At 43.7% G+C, this 19,940-nt stretch overlaps 1 protein-coding gene across 1 annotated transcript in view; it reads left to right on the forward strand.

The window, feature by feature from the left end:
• Positions 1-19,940, forward strand: part of HEPHL1 (hephaestin like 1) — a 384,637-nt gene that overhangs the window by 309,226 nt on the left and 55,471 nt on the right. Inside the window, exons 14-15 of the mRNA XM_085621400.1 lie at positions 16,410-16,550; positions 16,990-17,096. Of these exons, the coding sequence (XP_085477526.1) occupies positions 16,410-16,550; positions 16,990-17,096 (248 nt within the window). The remainder of the gene's footprint in view (positions 1-16,409; positions 16,551-16,989; positions 17,097-19,940) is intronic.

Here is a 19,940-nt window from a genome sequence, read left to right on the forward strand (position 1 = left end):
TTAGCTGTAGATGGAGATGGGAGACCAGCACCTGAAAGTAAGGAGATTCAGCAAGGTCAAGCTTTATGGTGATACTGGTGAGGGGTTTTGTTGTCACGAAGAAGTTTGAGATGCCAACCCTCCTCCTCTTGGGTAGTTTGCATTCGGCTTCTCTTCTCCTTGATGGTGTGAGCGATCCAGGATCTGCCATGGTTAAAAGGGGATAAAGATGCAGCAAGATAGGAGGCAGGAAGACCCCATGGAGGGTGTAGTGTAGTTGGAATCAATTCATCCTATCCAATAATAGGTTTGCTTTTTATATTATTAAGGCAACAAGGTTGGGATGGTCAAAGATCTATCATATATATAATATATTTTCTGATTCATTTAAATCGTGCATACATTAGGATGCTATTAAACATTATTAGTTTCTTGATGAATCACTGTTTTTGACAAACATTATAGGCCTAAGTTCACCTCTGATGTAGGGAGCAGCCTTGTTCCTCTCCAGCGCCTTTGGATAAGGCATGGCTTTTCTTGGGCCAATGGTTGAACATATTTTGGAAGCATAATCACTGGAAGTCTGTACCTGCAGAATTATTCTGCCGAGGACCACCCAGTGAATCATCTCCCATAATCAGTGTGCTTTTTTAGGTCGAGGACTACCGGTCTGCCGAAGGCAGAACCGGAAGTCGGAAGATTTAATGTTTTCTAGAGTGGCTATTTAGCCCGCCTCTCTTTTTGCCTCTCCTCCATTGGCTGGATTCCTAAACGGAGGCCAGCCATTGGAGGAGAGAGCCGTCCCTCCAAATAGGCTCCGTCTTTTTTAGATTCGGGGGCGTGTTCTTGCTGTTCTTTCTACTTTTTAGCCACGCCCTTTCTCAGGCGTGTTTTTCTCTCCTCCAGCCAATGGCAAGAGGAGAGAAAAAGAAACACGCCCCCGAATCTGAAACGGCCGCTGCCTTTCTCCGAGGCATTTCTTCTTCGCCTCGGAGAAAGGCGGTGGTGTTCATGGCGTCCTCTCCCCCTAGCTAGGACAGTAGCACCTGCGTTTTACCGGTTTATTAAGTCCTCTCATGTTGAGCGTACAAAACTTTATGTGGCTTGACCTGCTTTGGGAGTAACCAGGTAGGTGTTTGTTATGTGATGCAGCCTCATGTCGAGCCTGAAGTTATCGCTAAATTGTATGGAGCTCTCCTACAAATCCCTGCCTGTTTTCCGTTGTGTGGCAGGCGACATCTGCCTCCAGCGCGAGGCGCTTCAGCTTACAGCGAGCGAGTGATAAGGCGTAACATAACGTCAAGTCGGGCCCGCCTTGGAAAAGGGGGGCTGTGATACGACACAGCACCACCATCCGAGTGTAGGTTGCCCAGCGTGGTTACATGCAGTTTGCACACTAAAATAAACTGTGCGCAGTGTCGAAATGGGATGCCTGTCAAATGAAAACACCGCAAGGTCTTTGGGTCCGTGTATGAAAGTAGGTTCTTCAAAGAGGGCATGAACTTTCGGCCAGCGCCTCCCTTTCCGAGAGATTGTCCTGCGTACCCCGCCGCAGACCGCAGTGCGATGTTATTATCTGGGAACAGACCCGCCGGGCAGAGAACTGCGCCGTCCACGAACTCCGGCTTTGCTTGTGTCTGCGCTGTTCTTGGCTCGTCGTGTGTTTTCCTTCATGTTTCGGTGCTGCTGCTTTCACTGTTTCAGAAGTGATAACTACGAACTCCAGTCCCCCTATAGAGTAATGTACCTAGCTGCAAGCGAGAGCAGGGGTGATGAGCAATAAAACAATGCTCGGACAATCGATATATATTCAGCGAAGGCTGCTGCAGAAATTCGGTAGTCATGAGAGCTATGCGTTATTTCTTTTTACAAACTGCCTCCTCAGAGAAATTAGCAGCAGGGAAAAGTTGGATAGTACATATTATTTCTTCTGGCTTACTTTAGTCACAGGCAGGCTCTGTTTTACACTAGGTTACGGGGTAAGGCACCAGTTGCAACGATCGGTGCGTATCCAGGACTTGTTGGGTGGAAGACGGTGACTGTGGTGTTAAATGCATTTGCAGGAGTGACTTGCTTGGGCTTTCATCTCATGTTTAGCTCTTACAATAACACAGCAGGTTAATGTTCCTGCTTCACAGCATCGCCTATAAATGTCGGTTACAGATGTGTTTTATGTAAGACAGCTGAGCTCAGTGGGTTAATGTCTTTGTTGCATAGATTCGTATGCTACGTGCAGGCAGTGCAGGAAGTGAGGGGGTCAAGCTAGATCAGGGAACCAGCAGCTGTTATGGAGCCTGCTCTGGTTCTGCTGGCCTGATGGAGTATGCTGAATTTGCCTAATGTAATTTGCCAACACCGGGATGCATTCTAGATGTGCTTGTAGCATGGTATGCTTTCCGTAGAGAGCAGCAGCCTGCAGGTGATGAGGTGTCTTTCCCAAAATTCACTTACAACTGGGTCCAAACACACAGGCCTCACTTAAAGAGCCATCAGTCTCACTTGTGTTCCAGTATCATCCTGGCTGGAAGCTATCTTGATCGTAGCATCTAAATGCCAATGCAATGGAGGGAAACAAAGGCTCTTAGGTTATCACTTCATAAATTCTTAAAAGAAACTGTGATTTGGAGACATGTTTTTGACTTTGTGTGTAAGAGATATGCATTCACTGTAAGAATATCAGATATATCTGTCTGTATGAATACCAACACAAATAACAAGTTAAATGCACTAATTTATGTTTAATTTAATTCTTTAATACCTCTCTCATCCCAATATGGGGCATCTGAGCACTTTAGAGCATACGCATACATTAGAAAGAGACAATAAATCATACAAGTGTGCAAATCAATGTTTTGTTAAAGCCCTGTTTTGCTCCAGACTGAAACACACGCCATGCCACCATCTGTGCGGCATTAGCTTTGCTGCTTCGCCCGCTGCCAGGGTGAATGGCTGCGCGCGCTGCCACGTAAATCTCCACAGAAGTGGGGCTGCCCCGCCCGCCTGTAATCCACAGCTGAAAGGACGCGAACGAGGCTCTGTGAAAAGGCCGTGCAACGAGTCTCTGTCAGTCAGCCCGGGTCTATTTTCTGTCCCAGCCTGAATCTGACCCTGCAACATCGACGCCCTAATTGTTCGCGCCTCGGCAGGTTTGAGGCGCTATGTAAACGCACTTACAAAAGCCATGCAGCCCACCACCACCTTAGGCACGCCCCCGCCCACACGGGAGCACCCCCACTGTATCCCTAGCGACCCCTACCAATTTACCTCACAGTGAGCTGCTAATGACCGCCCACTGTCCCGGAAGGGCATCTTCGCACATTCCAACACAATGCCCTGGTCTTGCTGAGTCCACGCCGGGGTTATTCTGAAAACCGAGGCGTGTGTTGAATGAGTCTGTGCCAGTCTACCCAAAGTACTACAGAGTGGGCACATTTTGCCAATACAACAAACATGCAAATCCTAGCGCTTCATTATGAACATGGGGCGTCTTTAAAATCGGTACTTGTGTACCACGAGTCCCACCGCGTGGGTAAAGTTAACAATATACCACTCTCATCACATTACACCGGAGCAGCGAGGTGCATGTATACAGCCCACGTAAATACCACAAGTGCACACTTTAAAACAAAATGACAAATAAATACTCCATATGGCATTCAAATGGAAAATTAAGATTTGCGAAAGTAACTGTTACAGTTTACAAGAAATATTCATTATATCACAAAAACGACATTTTGACTAAAAATTGAGCTGTGGTCAGTTTGCGTCAGTCATACTAACAAGTGATGCGCCGTCGACACAGTTTATATCAGTGTTTAACGAGACTGAGCACTGAGGGTGTAGTGTCCCCGTGACCATTACAGAGGGGCTTTCCCTAATGGTTACAGTTTCCATAAACTCCTCTAGCGCGTGAAACCTAAGAACTGACGTGCCCGTTGTGCAGTTATCAGAGTAGTTTAAGTGCGGACGAGCGGCGCGTCTATGTCCAGTGTGTGTGAACCAGCAGTCAATGCCCGCTTGAGTCGGTTTCAGGCAATACCTAATTTCTGATGTTGAATATGAATTTTGAGCTGAGTTAAGGCCCCGCATGCGTTACAGACAGTACTGAGAAAGCTACTAATCTCGTCGCCACAATGTCCCCCTGAGGACTGAGCTCTGTTGACACAACTGTCTATCTCCCTCCTCAAAGGGGCACGGAGTGCGCAGTTTCCTCAGTCGGACCGCGCCTTCGTGCCGGATGCGGATATCGAGGCTTGCCCCCTGACTGAGCGGGGTTCACAGTGATGTTATTGTAGTCAGTGTGTCATGGGTCCTAGTGCAAGGAAGGACATGCCTCCCCGGCTGCTGTTTGAAGTGTGAAATACAATAATATTCAAGGCTCAGTGTGTCCCTGGTGTCACTGCACCTGCTGCACCAATGGAAGCTTCACCCCTGGGGGTCCTTTGCAGGGACGCCTGAGTGAAGTCTGTGAGGTTACAGTAAATGGCGGCAGATAGGACTTGCTTGCTCGCACGAAGATCACGGCTTGGGAGGGAACTCTGCCTTCTTTGGCCTGCAAGGCAGACAGCCCTGGGCAAGTTTTTGGGGCACAAGCTCTTCTTGTCAGTGGTTATTGGTCAATGCTTCTTGTGAAATACAGGACTCGATTATTTGCAGTCCGCCTCGCATAATGCACGGGGGTAGCTTCTTCAGGAAGATTGGGGGGGAGGGGTATATACGTCAGATTTCCCAACAATCACGCAGGTTAAAATACATTATATGCACTCTCTCTCTATCTCACTACCTCACTCTCTATCACTACATCACTATCTATTTCTATCTCACTCTCACTACCTCACTATATCACAACACACTCTCTCAAAACTTCACTACATCACTCTCTCACTACCTCGCAACTTCACTCTCTCTTTCTAACTCACTAATTCACTCTCTCTATCTCACTAGCTCACTCTCTCTCTCAAATACACTAAGTCACTTACACTCACTCTTTCACTACCTCACTACATCACTATCTGTTTCTATCTTAATACCTCACAACATCCCTCACTACCTCACTCTCTCTTTCACTACCTCAATCTTTCTCTATCTCACAACATCACTCACTGTTTCTATCTCACTACATCAGAAAATACCTCAATCACTAACTCACTCTTTCACTACCTCACTCTCTACCTCACTCTCTCTCACTACCTCACTCTCTATTTCAATACCTCACTCTCTCTCTATCTCACTACCTCACTCTCTCTCTGCTAATGCAATAGGTATCACATATGCAAAAAAACAACTAATGCCAATAGAAATGACAATGCCATTTATTTAGGGATACAAAAATGATAAAAAAATAATGAGCAATACCAATAGCTCTACCTATAATATTGCCGAGACCATTGCATTGTAAATGCTTGTTTTATATCGTATTGTATGGTGGTTGCAGTAATATAGCGTTTACTGCTCTTGGCTAAGCTTTGAAGCGCTTGACCGCGAGTAGCATGCTACTCGTCTCTGATTAGTCTGTGTTCTGTTCACTGCCTAATCGCCCTGTATCCAGGCTGCAGTGGGGTTTTTATTAGAGACATTAGGCAGCGTTTGGAAGATGTTAATGACTGCTTACGGCAGGTTGAATTATTGTTTTTAGTTCTGAGTGCTGTAATGTTCAGTCAAATCATTTAGCAAACATTCTGTGGTATGTGGCTGCAATTAAATCTGCAATTAGCCTGGAAGAACACAGGTACCTCTCTCAAGCAGTATTAAAAAGATGGAATAATGATGTCTCCGCAGTACTTAGCACTAGGCTTGTAGTGCTGTTATGTTTTGGTGGAGCGTGGTCTGTTTCTTCTGCTGATATTCGCGAATGACTTTCTTAAACTCCTACCTGTGATTCTTTCTACGTGTATTTGTGTGTATTGTAGTCTATGACCATTGAGTAAAATGTTGGTTAAGGGGCTATGCATTTATTATTTTTGTTGTTGCTATTGGTTTCATTTTCTTTTTCTGTTGAATATCGGCCTCTCAACAACGGAGAGAAACAATTGGAAAACATGTATCGCAGCTCTTCAGTTTATTTATTTTATTTTTAAGTGTTTCATCCAATCCACAATTTTTGGTATTCTGGTGCTTGTAGGCCTGAATTTAAAAATGGCACACACAGGACTACCAGGAGCAGTGGTAGTAGTATGTAGATGTATTAAAACATGATTTATGCATGCCTGTGATTATATGTGTTACCATCAATGTTCCCTCTAAATTATTTCCTCTGTACACGGCAATGCTAGGCCTCTGAGCACTTCATACAAGGCTATGTGCACCAGGGACTAGTGAAAATTCACTAGGCAAGTGAGCATGTTGTATGAGTTCCCAAAATCAGTGGTATTCAGCGTAAAATGCTTCATTTTGAGGCAACTGATTTAATGTAATGGATTAGCAAACCAAAATGGTTCCATCAGCACCCCAATGACAACATTAATTATTTACCCTTGCAGCAAATTTGGCCCACAGATGCAGAAATGACAGGCTTAGAAGTTTGTGTTTTGTGCTCACCAATGCAAAAATGCCATGGACGAGCAGAATTTGCCACTCATGACCTAGAGAAAAAGCATAAGTCCTGATCGTCTTCTTAGGACAGTGTTGTGCAGCCGCGGTCCATGCAGGTAACAGCGGTGGAGCGGTGCGGCCAGGTAAGTGGGGATTTCGAGGGACGATGCAAAGGGAAAATTAAATACATCATTAATTTTCCCTCTGCATCGTCCCTCGAAATCCCCCCATACACGGCCCCACCGCCCCACCAATGTTACCTGCACGGACTGTGGCTGGAGTTGTGTAATATAGTTCCAGGGCTGCCACATTGGTGCCAATATTTTTAGGGTATCCTATTGAGGTACATTTATACACACTAGTGGTAAAAGAACATCATTTGCCTTGTCAGTGCTTATCTGGAAAATCTGTCATGAACCATTTTTTTCTGACCTATGTTGTAACACAGCTAAGCATAGTTCTGGAATCTCCTGGCCACTGATCGATTGAAGCTCATAGTAATAGCCTCACACAAAGCCTAACAATGCCTGCTTATGTGATAACCTCTCTCTTTCTAGCACAACCATCGACTGGTCCTTTGTCATGAAGGCGATTTTCAAGCCAGTGTTCAAGTCCCAGTATGGTTAGCACTCTGGGGTTAAAAACCAGCATTGGCTGAGAGTCCCCTCATCACATGGGTCAGTTTAAACGCATGCATATGAGCTTGTATCACAGCTCTTTTCCTATCCCACCTGTTAGAATAACTTTGATGCAATACATCAATGACTTTACAGCCTCTCAAATAGGAAAAATAGAGACACCTGGACAAATGCTCGAGGGAAAATGTGAGTGTAAACAACACACAATAAATACCTGAGTATTGGCTATTTGGACTCGGATATCACCTCATCCCTCCTATTCACAGTTTGCCTGCCTCTGTCATTTAAAGCAAGATTTGTCTCCTGTCATTCACAAACTTTAAACAAAACTAGTAGCATGTATAAGGCTTACCTTCCGGCGGTCCATATTCAATCACAGGCAGGGTCAAACCCAGCTGTGTGGAGCCTCCCCCATGACCAGTGCTTTAAGACAAATTAAAAGGTTGGGCCATCTCTTAAAGGGGCATGGCCAAAGAAGCGTAAATAGGAATCCTTTCCAAAAGTCATTAGGGTGTGACTTTAAATATGAAAACGAAAATCCGGTACTTAACACAGCTTGTCCCCTCACCATTACTGGGGTGCCACGCTGTGTGTTTTCTGTATTGCATCCAGACATATTACAAAGGCATGGGCCTAAAACAGGCTAGACCTATTGGCTTTACCAGTGTTTGTTAGGAGTATCAATTAAATGGATAACAGTGATTTTAATGTTCATTATTGGAATTGAAGATGTTTTAGTTCTGAAACTATGAGGCTGATATATATAAAAAAAAAAGTAAGGTCTGTGGAAGAGGGTAGTTAGTGGTCTTCAAAGTGTTTAGTAACTCCTTTTATCTTCAGACCCCTTTCCTCTGCAGTCTCTCACTTAGACACTTAGTCCTCTTTTCTATCTACATCTTTTTGAAATCCTTACTATCTCCATATCTTACACATCATCCTTTTCTTCTCGAATACCGTTCTCTCTCTCCGCCTGCAGGTACCTCCATTTATCTGCTCCACTTCACCATTTCCCAATACCAGTGGGGGCTGGTGACATTTGAAAGTGGTGGGGAGTAAAAGTTCTGGGGGGGTGCCCGGTGGCAAATGAGTGTAGCGAGCAAGTCTGACTGCCATTTGGAGAGTTGGGTGGGGGATCCACCCTCCCCCCTTCGAGAAAACTTTGAAAAAAGAGTGAGCAAATGGTGCATTTTCAAGCAAATATGAGAAAACAAGAAGATTAATAAAGTTATTGTGAAAGTGCAGTTATGACCTCAATAAAGAGATTTCATATGATAATGACATGTGGCGTAATGGCTACTGGGGATGCATAATACAAAGAATCCACTTGTACGGAACAAATGTAAAATGAGAAGAAATGGTTTGTAAGCACACAGAGACTGCTGAAAGGTAATTTATTACAAAACAAATGTGATGGGAACCACTCTCTAGAAAACAAGTTATTTTTGTTTCATGTATTGGTCAGGAGTAAAATGTGACATGTCACCTTCTTCTGAATCCATGGCCACAATTTTGAAGCAAGTGGCATATCACCTATTTCCCTTAAAATACTGATCGCCTGACATAGCAAACAATCTCTGATCCCGTAAACTGGGCCCTTCAACCCTCAATCATTCTCCTTTCAATCAGCATGACAAATGCTGAGAGGTTTGCACACAGCCAGGTCACCACTTTAATGAGATTTCAACCAAGAGGTGCTGAAATATTATTATAAAGAGCTTTCTGGTGGCTCCAACTTTTTTTTTTTTTAAGTTTGATTTATTGAGAGATAACAAAAGAAGTAAAACATCAATAAAATGGATATATCAAACCTATTTAACAATAAAGTGATGAATGAAAATAAGAAGAAAATATAGAAATACAACTTTGTACCTATGTATTAGAAGAGGCAAAACATTATAGAAATAAAAGAAAAAAAGAAGGGGGGATCAAAGGGGGAGGGAACAAAAGTAATTAATATAAAGCATCTAAAATATCATACAAGTTGTACAGATAATATAACATCGTAAGCATACCAATAAGATGAAAAATTAAAGAAATGCTATGGTAAGTAGCGAGAACCATTTAAACAACGATCTTAAAGGGGCAAAGGGAGAAATTTAAGGTGGTTTTTGTACTTTATCAGATACATTTTTAGAGGCTCCAAAGGAAGAGGCAGCTTGGGATAAATAAGTTGTTAAGGGGAGCCATAAAAGATATCTTTCAATTGCTAGAGATATAGGAGAAACATAGTTCATATCTAGTCAATGATGAAAACATACAGCATTCCACCAGGCTCTAAAGGTGACTTTATCAGCCTGTTTCCAATTTGAAGTTATTAAATGAAAAGCAATAGTTAGTAATAAGTCTAAAAGTTGAAAACCTAATGGAGTTTGAGGCCATTGAGGGGAGAGAGTACCTAAAGATTTATTTGCAAGGGAGAAAGGGATTTGGACCTTAAAAAATTAGCTTAATTTGAGACCAGACTAACTGCCAGAAATGATGAATGGAGGGGCACTCAAAGAGCATATGTTTTAAATCTGCGGCGGGGCAGGGACAGGACCAACATGTAGGGGATGAGTCAGATGAAAAAGAGGCTAAGGACATAGGGGAGAGTAATATTCTATGGTAGATGAAAAAAGGGTTTGTGTGGTATTTGCAGCTCGAGAGGTCTTATGAGGCTTAGACCAGATTTTATCCCAAGTAGTAATTGGCCATTCTTGAGAAAAATCTTTTTCCCACATCCTCTCAGTTTTTGATTTGAGCCTGTCTGATGAGAATAGTAAGGATTTGTAAATGTTGAATGCTAAAGAAGAACCTTCTAGAATTGAGAGTAAAGATTCAGACGTTACAGGAAGGTCAGTAGATGCTGGTAAACTTTGAAGAAATTGCGTGAGGGAGAGCTGAAGAACATTATATTGCGATCTGGGGGATGTCGGTAAAGAAAAGTTAGATAGAAGATCAGAAAAAGTAAGGGGTTTATTGTCAGATATAAGTTGAGAAAGCCAGCGTAAGCCACTAGAATGCCACGTTTTCCAGTATATAGAGTGATCACGAATCCGTATAGATTTATTATGCCAAATAGGCTGATTATGAAGGGAATTAAGGGAGGGATGTGATGAAGAGAAAAGGGGAGATAAAAGTCTACGAGAGTGAGAAATGATCGGGTAGCGCAAATAAGTAATATTGTCAGTAAAGGTTATGATCTCCTGAAAGTCAAAAGGAGCAACAAGTTATTTTTCTAATTGTAGCCAGAGAAGTGGATGTAAGGGAAGATCCGTAGAAATCCACTTAGCAGCTTGCTTTAGTGAGAAAACAGAATGATAAGATTTATGGTTGGGAATTTGAGGCCACCGTTAGGTCTGTCATTCTAGAGGGAAGATAAAGCAACACGCGAAGATTTACCTTTCCATAAACATTTCGTCAAAGTGGAATCAATTGTTTTGAAATAATATGTATATGAATCATAGAAATAATATATAGCACTAAAGGGGAGAGCATAATCTTAATAGAGTCTCACCGACCCCACCAGGAGAGAAAAAGGGGATGCCAATAATTAATAATATCACTTAAGGTTTTAATAATGTAATCAAAATTTACTTTGAGGGTGTCGGACAATAAAGGTGTGATCCATAAACCAAGGTATTTTATTTTAAGGGGTTGCCAGGAAAAACCAGAGGAATCAAAGAGATGTTTTTGACAAACAAAATTTTAAGGCAAAATTTCGCATTTATCAGTGTTTAGACGATAACCCGAGAGTTTAGAAAACGAGGATATTTGCTGAAGGAAAGGAGTGAGGGAAGTTTCAGGATTAGAGCAATATAAAATAATATCATCAGCATAAACTGAAAACTTAATTTGATGAGATCCTGTAATATGGTCATCATGTCTAATTTAAGTTAAGAAAGGTTCTAGGGCTATGACAAAAAATAAAGGGGATAAAGGACATCCTTGTCTCACCCCCCTACGTAACGAGAAATAATCAGAAGTCTTGCCATTGGCAAATATTGAAGCGTGCGGGTCTGAATATAATAGAGAAATTAAAGAAATCAGTTTAGAAGGAAAACCAGTCTATTTCAGAGCTTGAAACATAAAGTCCCAACCAATCCTGTTGAATGCTTTCTCAGCATCTAGGGTAATCGCTGCAATTGGGGAAGAAGCTTTACTTAGGATATTAAAAAAGACTCGAGAATTGTCAGATGCAAGTCATCCTTTAACAAAACCTGCTTGTTCGGGACCAATGAGATAAGGTAAAAGAGGATCAATACGGAGTGCCAGAATCTTAGCAAAGATTTTGTAATCTGTGTTGACTAACGAAATAGGCCGATAATTCTTGCAAAGAGAATGATCTTTGTCATCTTTGGAAATTAAGCAGATCATTGCTTCTTGAAATGTGCCTCTGGAGGCACCAGTATTCCCAAAGGATTGGAATAGAGATAAGAGCTTGGGAAGAAGGATATTTGCAAAATGAGAATAAAATTCAATGGTAAATCCATCGGGCCAGGCGCCTTCCCACGACGTAGTACCGTAACAGCCTGAGACATATCTGCTAGGAAAATATCAGCTCCCAAAGAGTCAAAATCAATGTGATTAGATGGAGGAGAAGGAATATATCTAAAATAGGAAAGAAGGTCAGAATTATCTGGTGGAGATTCAGGAGTGTAAAGATTTTTATAAAAGGAAACACATTTATTTAAAATATCCTTATCTTTATAAATAGGGGTGCCAGCAGGGCCTTGCAATGATTCTATCTTTTCTTACTTTTAGATAATTGGCCAATAGCTTACCCATCTTGTTCTGACCACCATAATAACGGGAACTACTTTTCAGGAGGTAGTTGGAGGCTGCATCAGTGGACAATTTATTAAAGTAATTTTGGCTTCAAGAAGATTTTTCAAAGCAGATTCATTATTAGAATGATAATACTTGTATTCTAGTTGTTTAATTTTAGTTAGTAACTGAGAGGACTGAGTTTCAAGAGATTTCTTCTTTTGTGATACAAAATTTATAATAAAACCTCTGACAGCTTCTTTAAAGGAATCCCAGACCATCACAAAAGGAGACTCTGGGATGTTGTTGATGGCGAAAAATTTCAAGGCAAAGGAATTACATTTCTGCCCAAAATTTGGGTCGAGTAATAGGGAATTGTTAAAACGCCATCACCCAGGATGCGGGGAAAAGGGTATCAAATCAATATCAACAAAAACCGGGGCGTGGTCCGATATTAAAATGTAACCAATTTCAGTGAATGGCATGTTGGGACAGGGATTTACTTAGGAAAAGGTCATCAATACGGGATTGAGAGTGATGGGGAGGTGAATAGAAACTGTACTCTCTAAGGTCGGGATGACAAAGTCTCCAGATATCAACCAATGTTTTACGCCAAATTGAGGAGACAAATTGAGCTTACATTATAGAAGGTGTAAACTTAACAGTGGAGTGTCTATGTAGAATAAAAAACTACAATTTGGCAGCGCACTTTTGGACACAATATATGATACAGATTGAAACTTTTCAGGGGGTAACTTTCACGCAATGAATAACATGCTTGAAAAATGAAAGGATGGCCTACCTCCACTGACGGTTGGAGTGCATGTGCCTCCGTTCTGGCAGGGGCCACTGGAGCAAAGTTCCAGAGCAGAGAGGGAGCATCCCGGTGAGACATCGCCAGATTCCTCCAAGTGCGCGTAGTTGCAGGACTTGCTGTTCAAAGTGATTACACTAAATTGTACCCCTGTCTTCCTCATTACAATTAGCGCTCAGGATCTTTTATTTACCTACTAAAGTGGTGTAGGGGAAAAACACTACATAACATAATGACCATATCATACCTGAAAGTACCACAGACTCCGACTGTAAGGTTTGTCAATTTACTATAAGGCTAAGAATAACAAGATGTATACACATCGTGAAATTAGCATATAGAAATATAGGAAAATCAATACAGAGCCGATTCTACGAATATAAGTAATTCGGCACAACAGGAATACAATAGTGAATTCAAGGATAAGGATGCAGCTCAATATAGAAGCAGAGTCTAAATCATTTTTCATTAGAAATAAAACAAATCTGTCCCTACACTATACTAACAGGAGATGCTATCTAATACCCTTCCATCTATTCCCAAAGGTGTCAGCACATGTTGACTTCCTGAGAAGTACTCACGTCAAATGGGTTAAGGTGCATAAGGCTAGGAGCGAGTTCTAAGATGCTCCTTTCTCTCCGAAAGCTAGCAGAAGTCTGGGGTCTCTGTCCCTGCGCATCATACAATATAGAATGAGATTCTTTGGTTCATGCTGGAAAAACTTTCCTTTGCAACTTTTTCTATCTGGGGAGGTTCACGCTCTTAAGGCTTCTTTGTTCGGTGTGGTGACCTTGATTCCCAGAGCAGCCAGACACAAAAGATATCCTCCCTTCTCGCTTCCAACTGTCTTCAAAGCATTCCTTGTATCTTCTACAATCTGAAAATAACGAGTTGGCATTCCGATACCTGCAGTAGGATGAGAACATTGCTATTTCTTGAAAACAACATGCATTTCATTATTTATTTCTCGAGAAGACAAGGAGGTGCAAAGACAAGTACAGTCTTGGGCATAGAAAGTCGGGCAACTTTAAACAAAAAAACGATTACATTATATGATTATAATCCATCCTGCTCTCTGTATATGCAGGCATGAAGATACATACATAATCATATTATCATATTATAGCATTGCACTACAATGTTTAAATGAGTCTGCTGAATACATGTTCATAATCATAAAACACTGCAAACGATATACTTGTGCGTAGGTGCATGACAACCATGACTATAATGCACCCATACAAATAGAGTGCTGAAAGCGCTCTATCAAAAGGAAGCTCTAGTCCGTTGAGAATAATGGAAACCATGCACCCTCTGAAACCGTTGCTCACTTGTGGACTCCGCCCATGTCGCGTGCCCTGATGTCGGATGTGGCCACCCAAGTAGACATGGTTGTCTAGGTTAAGTGTCCGTTGAGTTCCTGGAGCAGTGCCCGACGCAGTGTGAACCCGGTCCAGGACTAACCTGGCATAATTTCCATCCACCTCCAGCGACACGGTGTGCTACTGGCCGTAGCTGACCTGTGTGCACGTGAACAGACACCATTCCGGGACCACTGCCGCAGTCAAACTTGTCCTGCAAATCTGCCGTTGTTGATCTAAAGAAGTAAAACATATATTTTACACATGGAAAACGGTCCTGTTGTGGAGTCGCAGTAACGCAAGTGCACCAGACGGTGGCGGCAACGCTACATAGCAAAATAATGAAAACAGTAAGCATGGAAATGGGAAATAAAAATATGTTGCTTTAGTTCTAGTTAACGGCTAGCGCATGTCAACAAAGTATAAACATATGTATTCTGCTCCCATAAAATTAAGAGCAACTTCCTAATTTACTGTGTCCTCTACTTTACGAACGACCCAAATCGCACTTCTTTTTAAAATACCATGTTAAAAGCAACAGCAAATTTCACACAAAACAAGGGGACATTCGTAAAGGTACTAAACACAGCACCCTACAACAAGCGCGGCCACGCGGCCGTGAAAGGGAGAGCGACCACGATACTGAACAGATGCCCTGCCCAGCCATCTGCTGAGCGAGAGCACGTGCTTCTAATAAAAGCGGCAAGGAAACCTGAGACAAAACACATGGCCCCTGCGTGCCGCTGCTGGCTCCCGAGAGCAAAACGCTCTGGGAGAAAACATTTCTCAAGAAGCTGGGACATCCACACACCTTTGGCCAATTGCGTACTAAAGCCAGACGCAAAGGCCAATCGCATGTGAGCACCACAGGCACGAGCTTCTTCTAAAGCTGAAGGGATTCCAAGAGGTCGATTTCCTATGTAGCGCATGCGCGCTGCCATAGGCTCGACCTAAAAAAATCAGTACTCATGCTCAAAGTAGAAGATTAATTCAGCCCCCTGAACGTAACACATTTCTAGGCAATGTAGCTGTAATGCTGACTTCAATACACTGCATCTTAAAACCATGACTGAGATTTTTAGTTCCAGAAAATTCTGTGATGTTTCTCGCATAATTTCTGTGCGCCCCCCACCCCCTTCCCCCAAAAGTGGGTGCTCATGAGGTGATGAATGAAAGACCAGTTTAGGTCAAAGTCAGTTTTTTAAGATATTAATCATAGGCTACAATCTCGGACTTCAGTCTCTTCACTTAGGCCTCACGTAAAGAAGACAAGCAGTGGCAAAGCCAATAGGTCTCACTTTTGTGACCTATCAGCTTTTCTAATGGTGTTTAGCCATGCTGCACAGCATTCTGATGCTGTGCAGCGTGCTGAAAAATTTAATTAGAAAACATGTACGCGAGTGCTTCATCAGTTTGTAGAAGCACACACCACGCATGCATGCACCTACAACATTACACCAGGGTTTTTTTTTCTTTTTAGTTATCGATCTGAGTTGGCTTGGTAACTAAAGAGAAAATAAAACAAGGAAAGCAATTTAATTTTTTTAAATTTAAAGCAAGGGAGTTAGGAACAGAAGCAAGAGACGGAAAGTCAAAGCAAAACGGAGAGGGCGGGAGGGCCGAGAAAGCAACACAAGGGATTACGGAAGGGATGGTAAAGCAACACAGAGAGTGCAGGTTGCAACCGGAAGAACCACAGGGTGGGAGCAGGGAGAAGCACGCGGGTGACTGTGAGCAATATGGAGAGCACAGGGAGAGAAGCACACAAGCTTGACAGTTTAAAAACATAAGCACTCTATCGGAGTGCTTAACAGAAAAGAAAAAGTAGTGTTTGATTGCAAGTAGTGGAAATTAAGATGTCAACAAATCAAAGCAATGGTAAAGAGGCAATGCTCCATGGGAGGGACAACCACAAGACAGCCAAGCTGAAACACGAATATGAAGCAGGCAAATGAGAGTGACAGGAAAGCCAACCAATTGTGCAGTACCTTGTAGCAGTTACACCAGTCTCGCTGTTGAAATACATACCAGAGGTAGCATTTTCGAGCTAAATATGAAACCTCATTCTCTTTTATTAAAAGAGCCTTCCTCACAAATGTACTTCCTGCTCAAATGAGGTTGTAATGTAAAATACCCAATATGCACCTCAAGCTATCTGAACTCAAATTAAGGTTTTATGCTTGCAACCCTATAAGAACAAGTATTCATCTTTTTTATATGCCATGACTTTTATTCTCATTGAGATTGTTGGCAAGGTTTATGAAGATAACCAACATTGTCATAGGCGTGAATAACAACATTTAGCACTGAAAATGATGGGCATTTTATGATTTATTTCAGGACCAATCATTAGAGCAGAGGTCGGAGAGTCAATACTGATTGTTTTTAAAAATAAAGCCAAGCAGCCATATTCAATCCATGCACACGGTGTGGAAGAAGTTGATGCAGGAAAACCAACCAAAGTGGCAATAACACAGCCCGGTGAGTAATGAAATAATACAAATAAAGCCATAAGCTTTTAAAGCAAATATATATTTGGCATTTGGGATCTAAAAGTCAAACGGTTAAACATTAAGGATTACCAAACTGTTTTTTTTCTGCAAACACTTAATGATTGATTTGAATTTTACAATCTTCTGTGTGATTTTACACTTTTCAGTAGAACTTTGTAATGAATACGTGTTATGTTAATTGTGCCCCAGTTAAGGGAAGTGCCAGCCTCATTTTTTGATGTATCTATATGGACGAAAAATGGACAACGTATCCATGTGTTTTCTGTGAAATAAAATAACAGGCTGTCCAGAAATCAGAAATTGAAAAATCTTCCTGTCACTTTGAAAAGCATTTCAATGCATGCAACATCTTTTTGGCTTTCTTCTCATTCTCAGCTTATCACACTAGCTTTTCATTCCTGTTTCAGGTGAAGTGAACCTCTATCGATGGAATGTGCCTGAAAGGTCGGGTCCGGGCAGTGACGACCCCAACTGTATAACCTGGGTTTATTATTCCACAGTGGAGTTTGTGAAGGTAATTTAGACATATCCTATTCATCTTATTTACTCAATGCTGGGGATTCGTAGTAAATAGTCTGTTGTGTGATAGGGCAATTTTATTCACCACTAAGCCTCCATGACACCAGTTGAGACCTTCAACCTCTCCTCAAACTCAGTTCCTCCAGCTTCAGTCGTTTTTTTAATTTCCCCGACATCAGAGATGAGGCCTAGGCCACTCTTTGTTGATGGAGTGATTTGTCTGCTTAATTTCAATTTCAGGAAGACTTGCTGTGTGTGTTTTCTAATCTGGGCCTTGCAGATTTTGGATTCGAACATTTTTTCTACTTTAACACCTCTCGTGTAATATCATTGTTTATATTGTGGTTTATGACCCTCTTCTTCCATCATCAAATTCTATAATTTACCTAAAGCTTTTCTGAGTTTGCTACATGTCTCATGTGAAGAGCCAATTTTATGCTTTGTCATTAACTCTAGTACCTGTTTCTCTAGGTCTTGTTTCTCTGTTTGCATTATACTGAAAAATTGAGTGGTGCCAACATTGAGTTCTCTAAGGACAGCTTTTATAGCATACCAATGTATATCCCACACCACATCCTCCTCTGCATTTTTATCAAAATAATACTGGGTAGCATTTGCAAAGGCCCATCTCAGGCCACTGTCTCTGTGCTTTTTAGGTCGAGCATTCGAGACCTCTTGAGTATACTTTAGTATATACTTATATATGTACTTATATGTGGGCTTAGAGTCCAACCACTGCTTTCAATTGTCGATTTCAGTGTCCTTTAAAAATACTTGCTTGCTAGTGGTCAGTCCTATCTCTTGTCCCTCCTTTTGTCTTTGGTTTCCTCCCACAGGAGTAGGGACCAACTACAGTATAGGTACGCTCATTTGGGGCACTATTTTATTTCTTTGTTTCCTGCTCTCAGGCCTCTCTCCCCTCCTACCACATCTCCCACCTCCTCCCATGTGCTACATGCCCCCAAGCCTACAACGTCTCCCACCTCCTCCCATGTGCTTTATGCCCACCCCTGTCCTGCAACGTCTCCCACCTCCTCCCATGTGCTGCATGTCCACCCTTGTCCTGCAACATCTCCCACCTCCTACCATGTGCTACATGCCCACCCCTGTCCTTCAACATCTCCCACCTCCTACCATGTGCTACATGCCCACCCCTGTCCTGCAACGTCTCCCACCTCCTCCCATGTGCTACATGCTCACCCCTGTCCTGCAACGTCTCCCACCTCCTCCCATGTACTACATGCCCACATTTCCTCCAGTTCTTCCACCTCCTCCCATGTGCTACATGCCCATCCCTCTCCTGCCACGTCTCCCACTTGCTCCCATGTGCTACATGCTCACTCCTCTCCTGCCATGTCTCCCACCTCCTCCCATGTGCTACATGCCCATCCCCCTCCTTCTATGTCTCCCGCCTCCTCCCATATGCTACATGCCCACCCCTCTCCTGCCAGGTCTACCACCTCCTCCCATGCGCTACATGCCCACCCCTCTCCTGCCAGGTCTCCCACCTCCTCTCATGTGCTACATGCCCACCCCTCTCCTGCCACATCTCCCACCTCCTCCCATGTGCTACATGCCCACCCCTCTCCTGCCACATTTCCCACCTCCTCCCATGTGCTACATGCCCACCCCTCCTGCCAGGTCTACCACCTCCTCCCATGTGCTACATGCCCACCCCTCTCCTGCCATGTCTGCCACCTCCTCCCTTGTGCTACATGCCCACTCCTGTCCTGCCACGTCTCCCACCTCCCCTCATGTGCTACATGCCCACCCCTCCTGCCAGGTCTCCCACCTCCTACCATGTGCTACCTGCCCACCCTTCTCCTGCCATGTCTCCCACCTCCTACCATGTACTACATGCCCACCCCACCTGCCAGGTCTACCACCTCCTCCCATGTGCTGCATGCCCACCCCTGTCCTGGTATTCTCCCACCTCCTCCCATGTGCTACATGCCCACCCATCTCCTACCAGGTCTCCCACCTCCACTTGTGTGCTACATGCCCACCCCTGTCCTGCCACGTCTCCCAGCTCCTCCCATGTGCTACATGCCCACCCTTCCTCCAGTTCTTCCACCTCCTCCCATGTGCTACATGCCCTTCCCTCTCCTGCCACGTCTCCCACCTGCTCCCATGTGCTACATGCTCACTCCTCTACTGCCACATCTCCCACCTCCTCCCATGTGCTACATGCCCACCCCTCCTGCCAAGTCTCCCACCTCCTCCCATGTGCTGCATGCCCACCCCTCTCCTGCCATGTCTCCCACCTCCTCCAAAATGCTGCATGCCCACCGCTGTCCTGCAACGTCTCCCACCTCCTCCCATGTGCTATGTGCCCACTCCTGTCCTGCAACGTGTCCCACCTCCTCCCATGTGCTACATGCCCACCCCTGTCCTTCAACATCTCCCACCTCCTCGCATGTGCTACATGCCCACCCACCTCCTGCCACGTCTCCCACCTCCTCCCATGTGCTACATGCCCACCCCTGTCCTGCAACGTCTCCCGCCTCATTCCATGTGCTACATGCCCACCCCTCCTGCCAGGTCTCCGACCTCCTCCTATGTGGAACATGCCCACCCCTCTCCAGCAACGTCTCCCACCTCCTCCCATGTGCTACATGCCCACCCCTCATGCCAGTTCTCCCACCTCCTCCCATGTGCTACATGCCCACCCCTCCTGCCAGGTCTCCCATCTTCTCCCATGTGCTACATGCCCACCCCTCCTGCCAGGCCTCCTACATCCTCCATGTGCTACATGCCCACCCCCACCTCCCCCTGCGTGGCTGTGTGCTTATTCCATGAAATTCATATTGATATACCCGTTGTCCTGGTCTCCCTGTAA

This window comes from Triturus cristatus, chromosome 8 (genome assembly GCF_964204655.1).
Source record: "Triturus cristatus chromosome 8, aTriCri1.1, whole genome shotgun sequence".
Taxonomy (NCBI): Eukaryota; Metazoa; Chordata; class Amphibia; order Caudata; family Salamandridae; genus Triturus; species Triturus cristatus.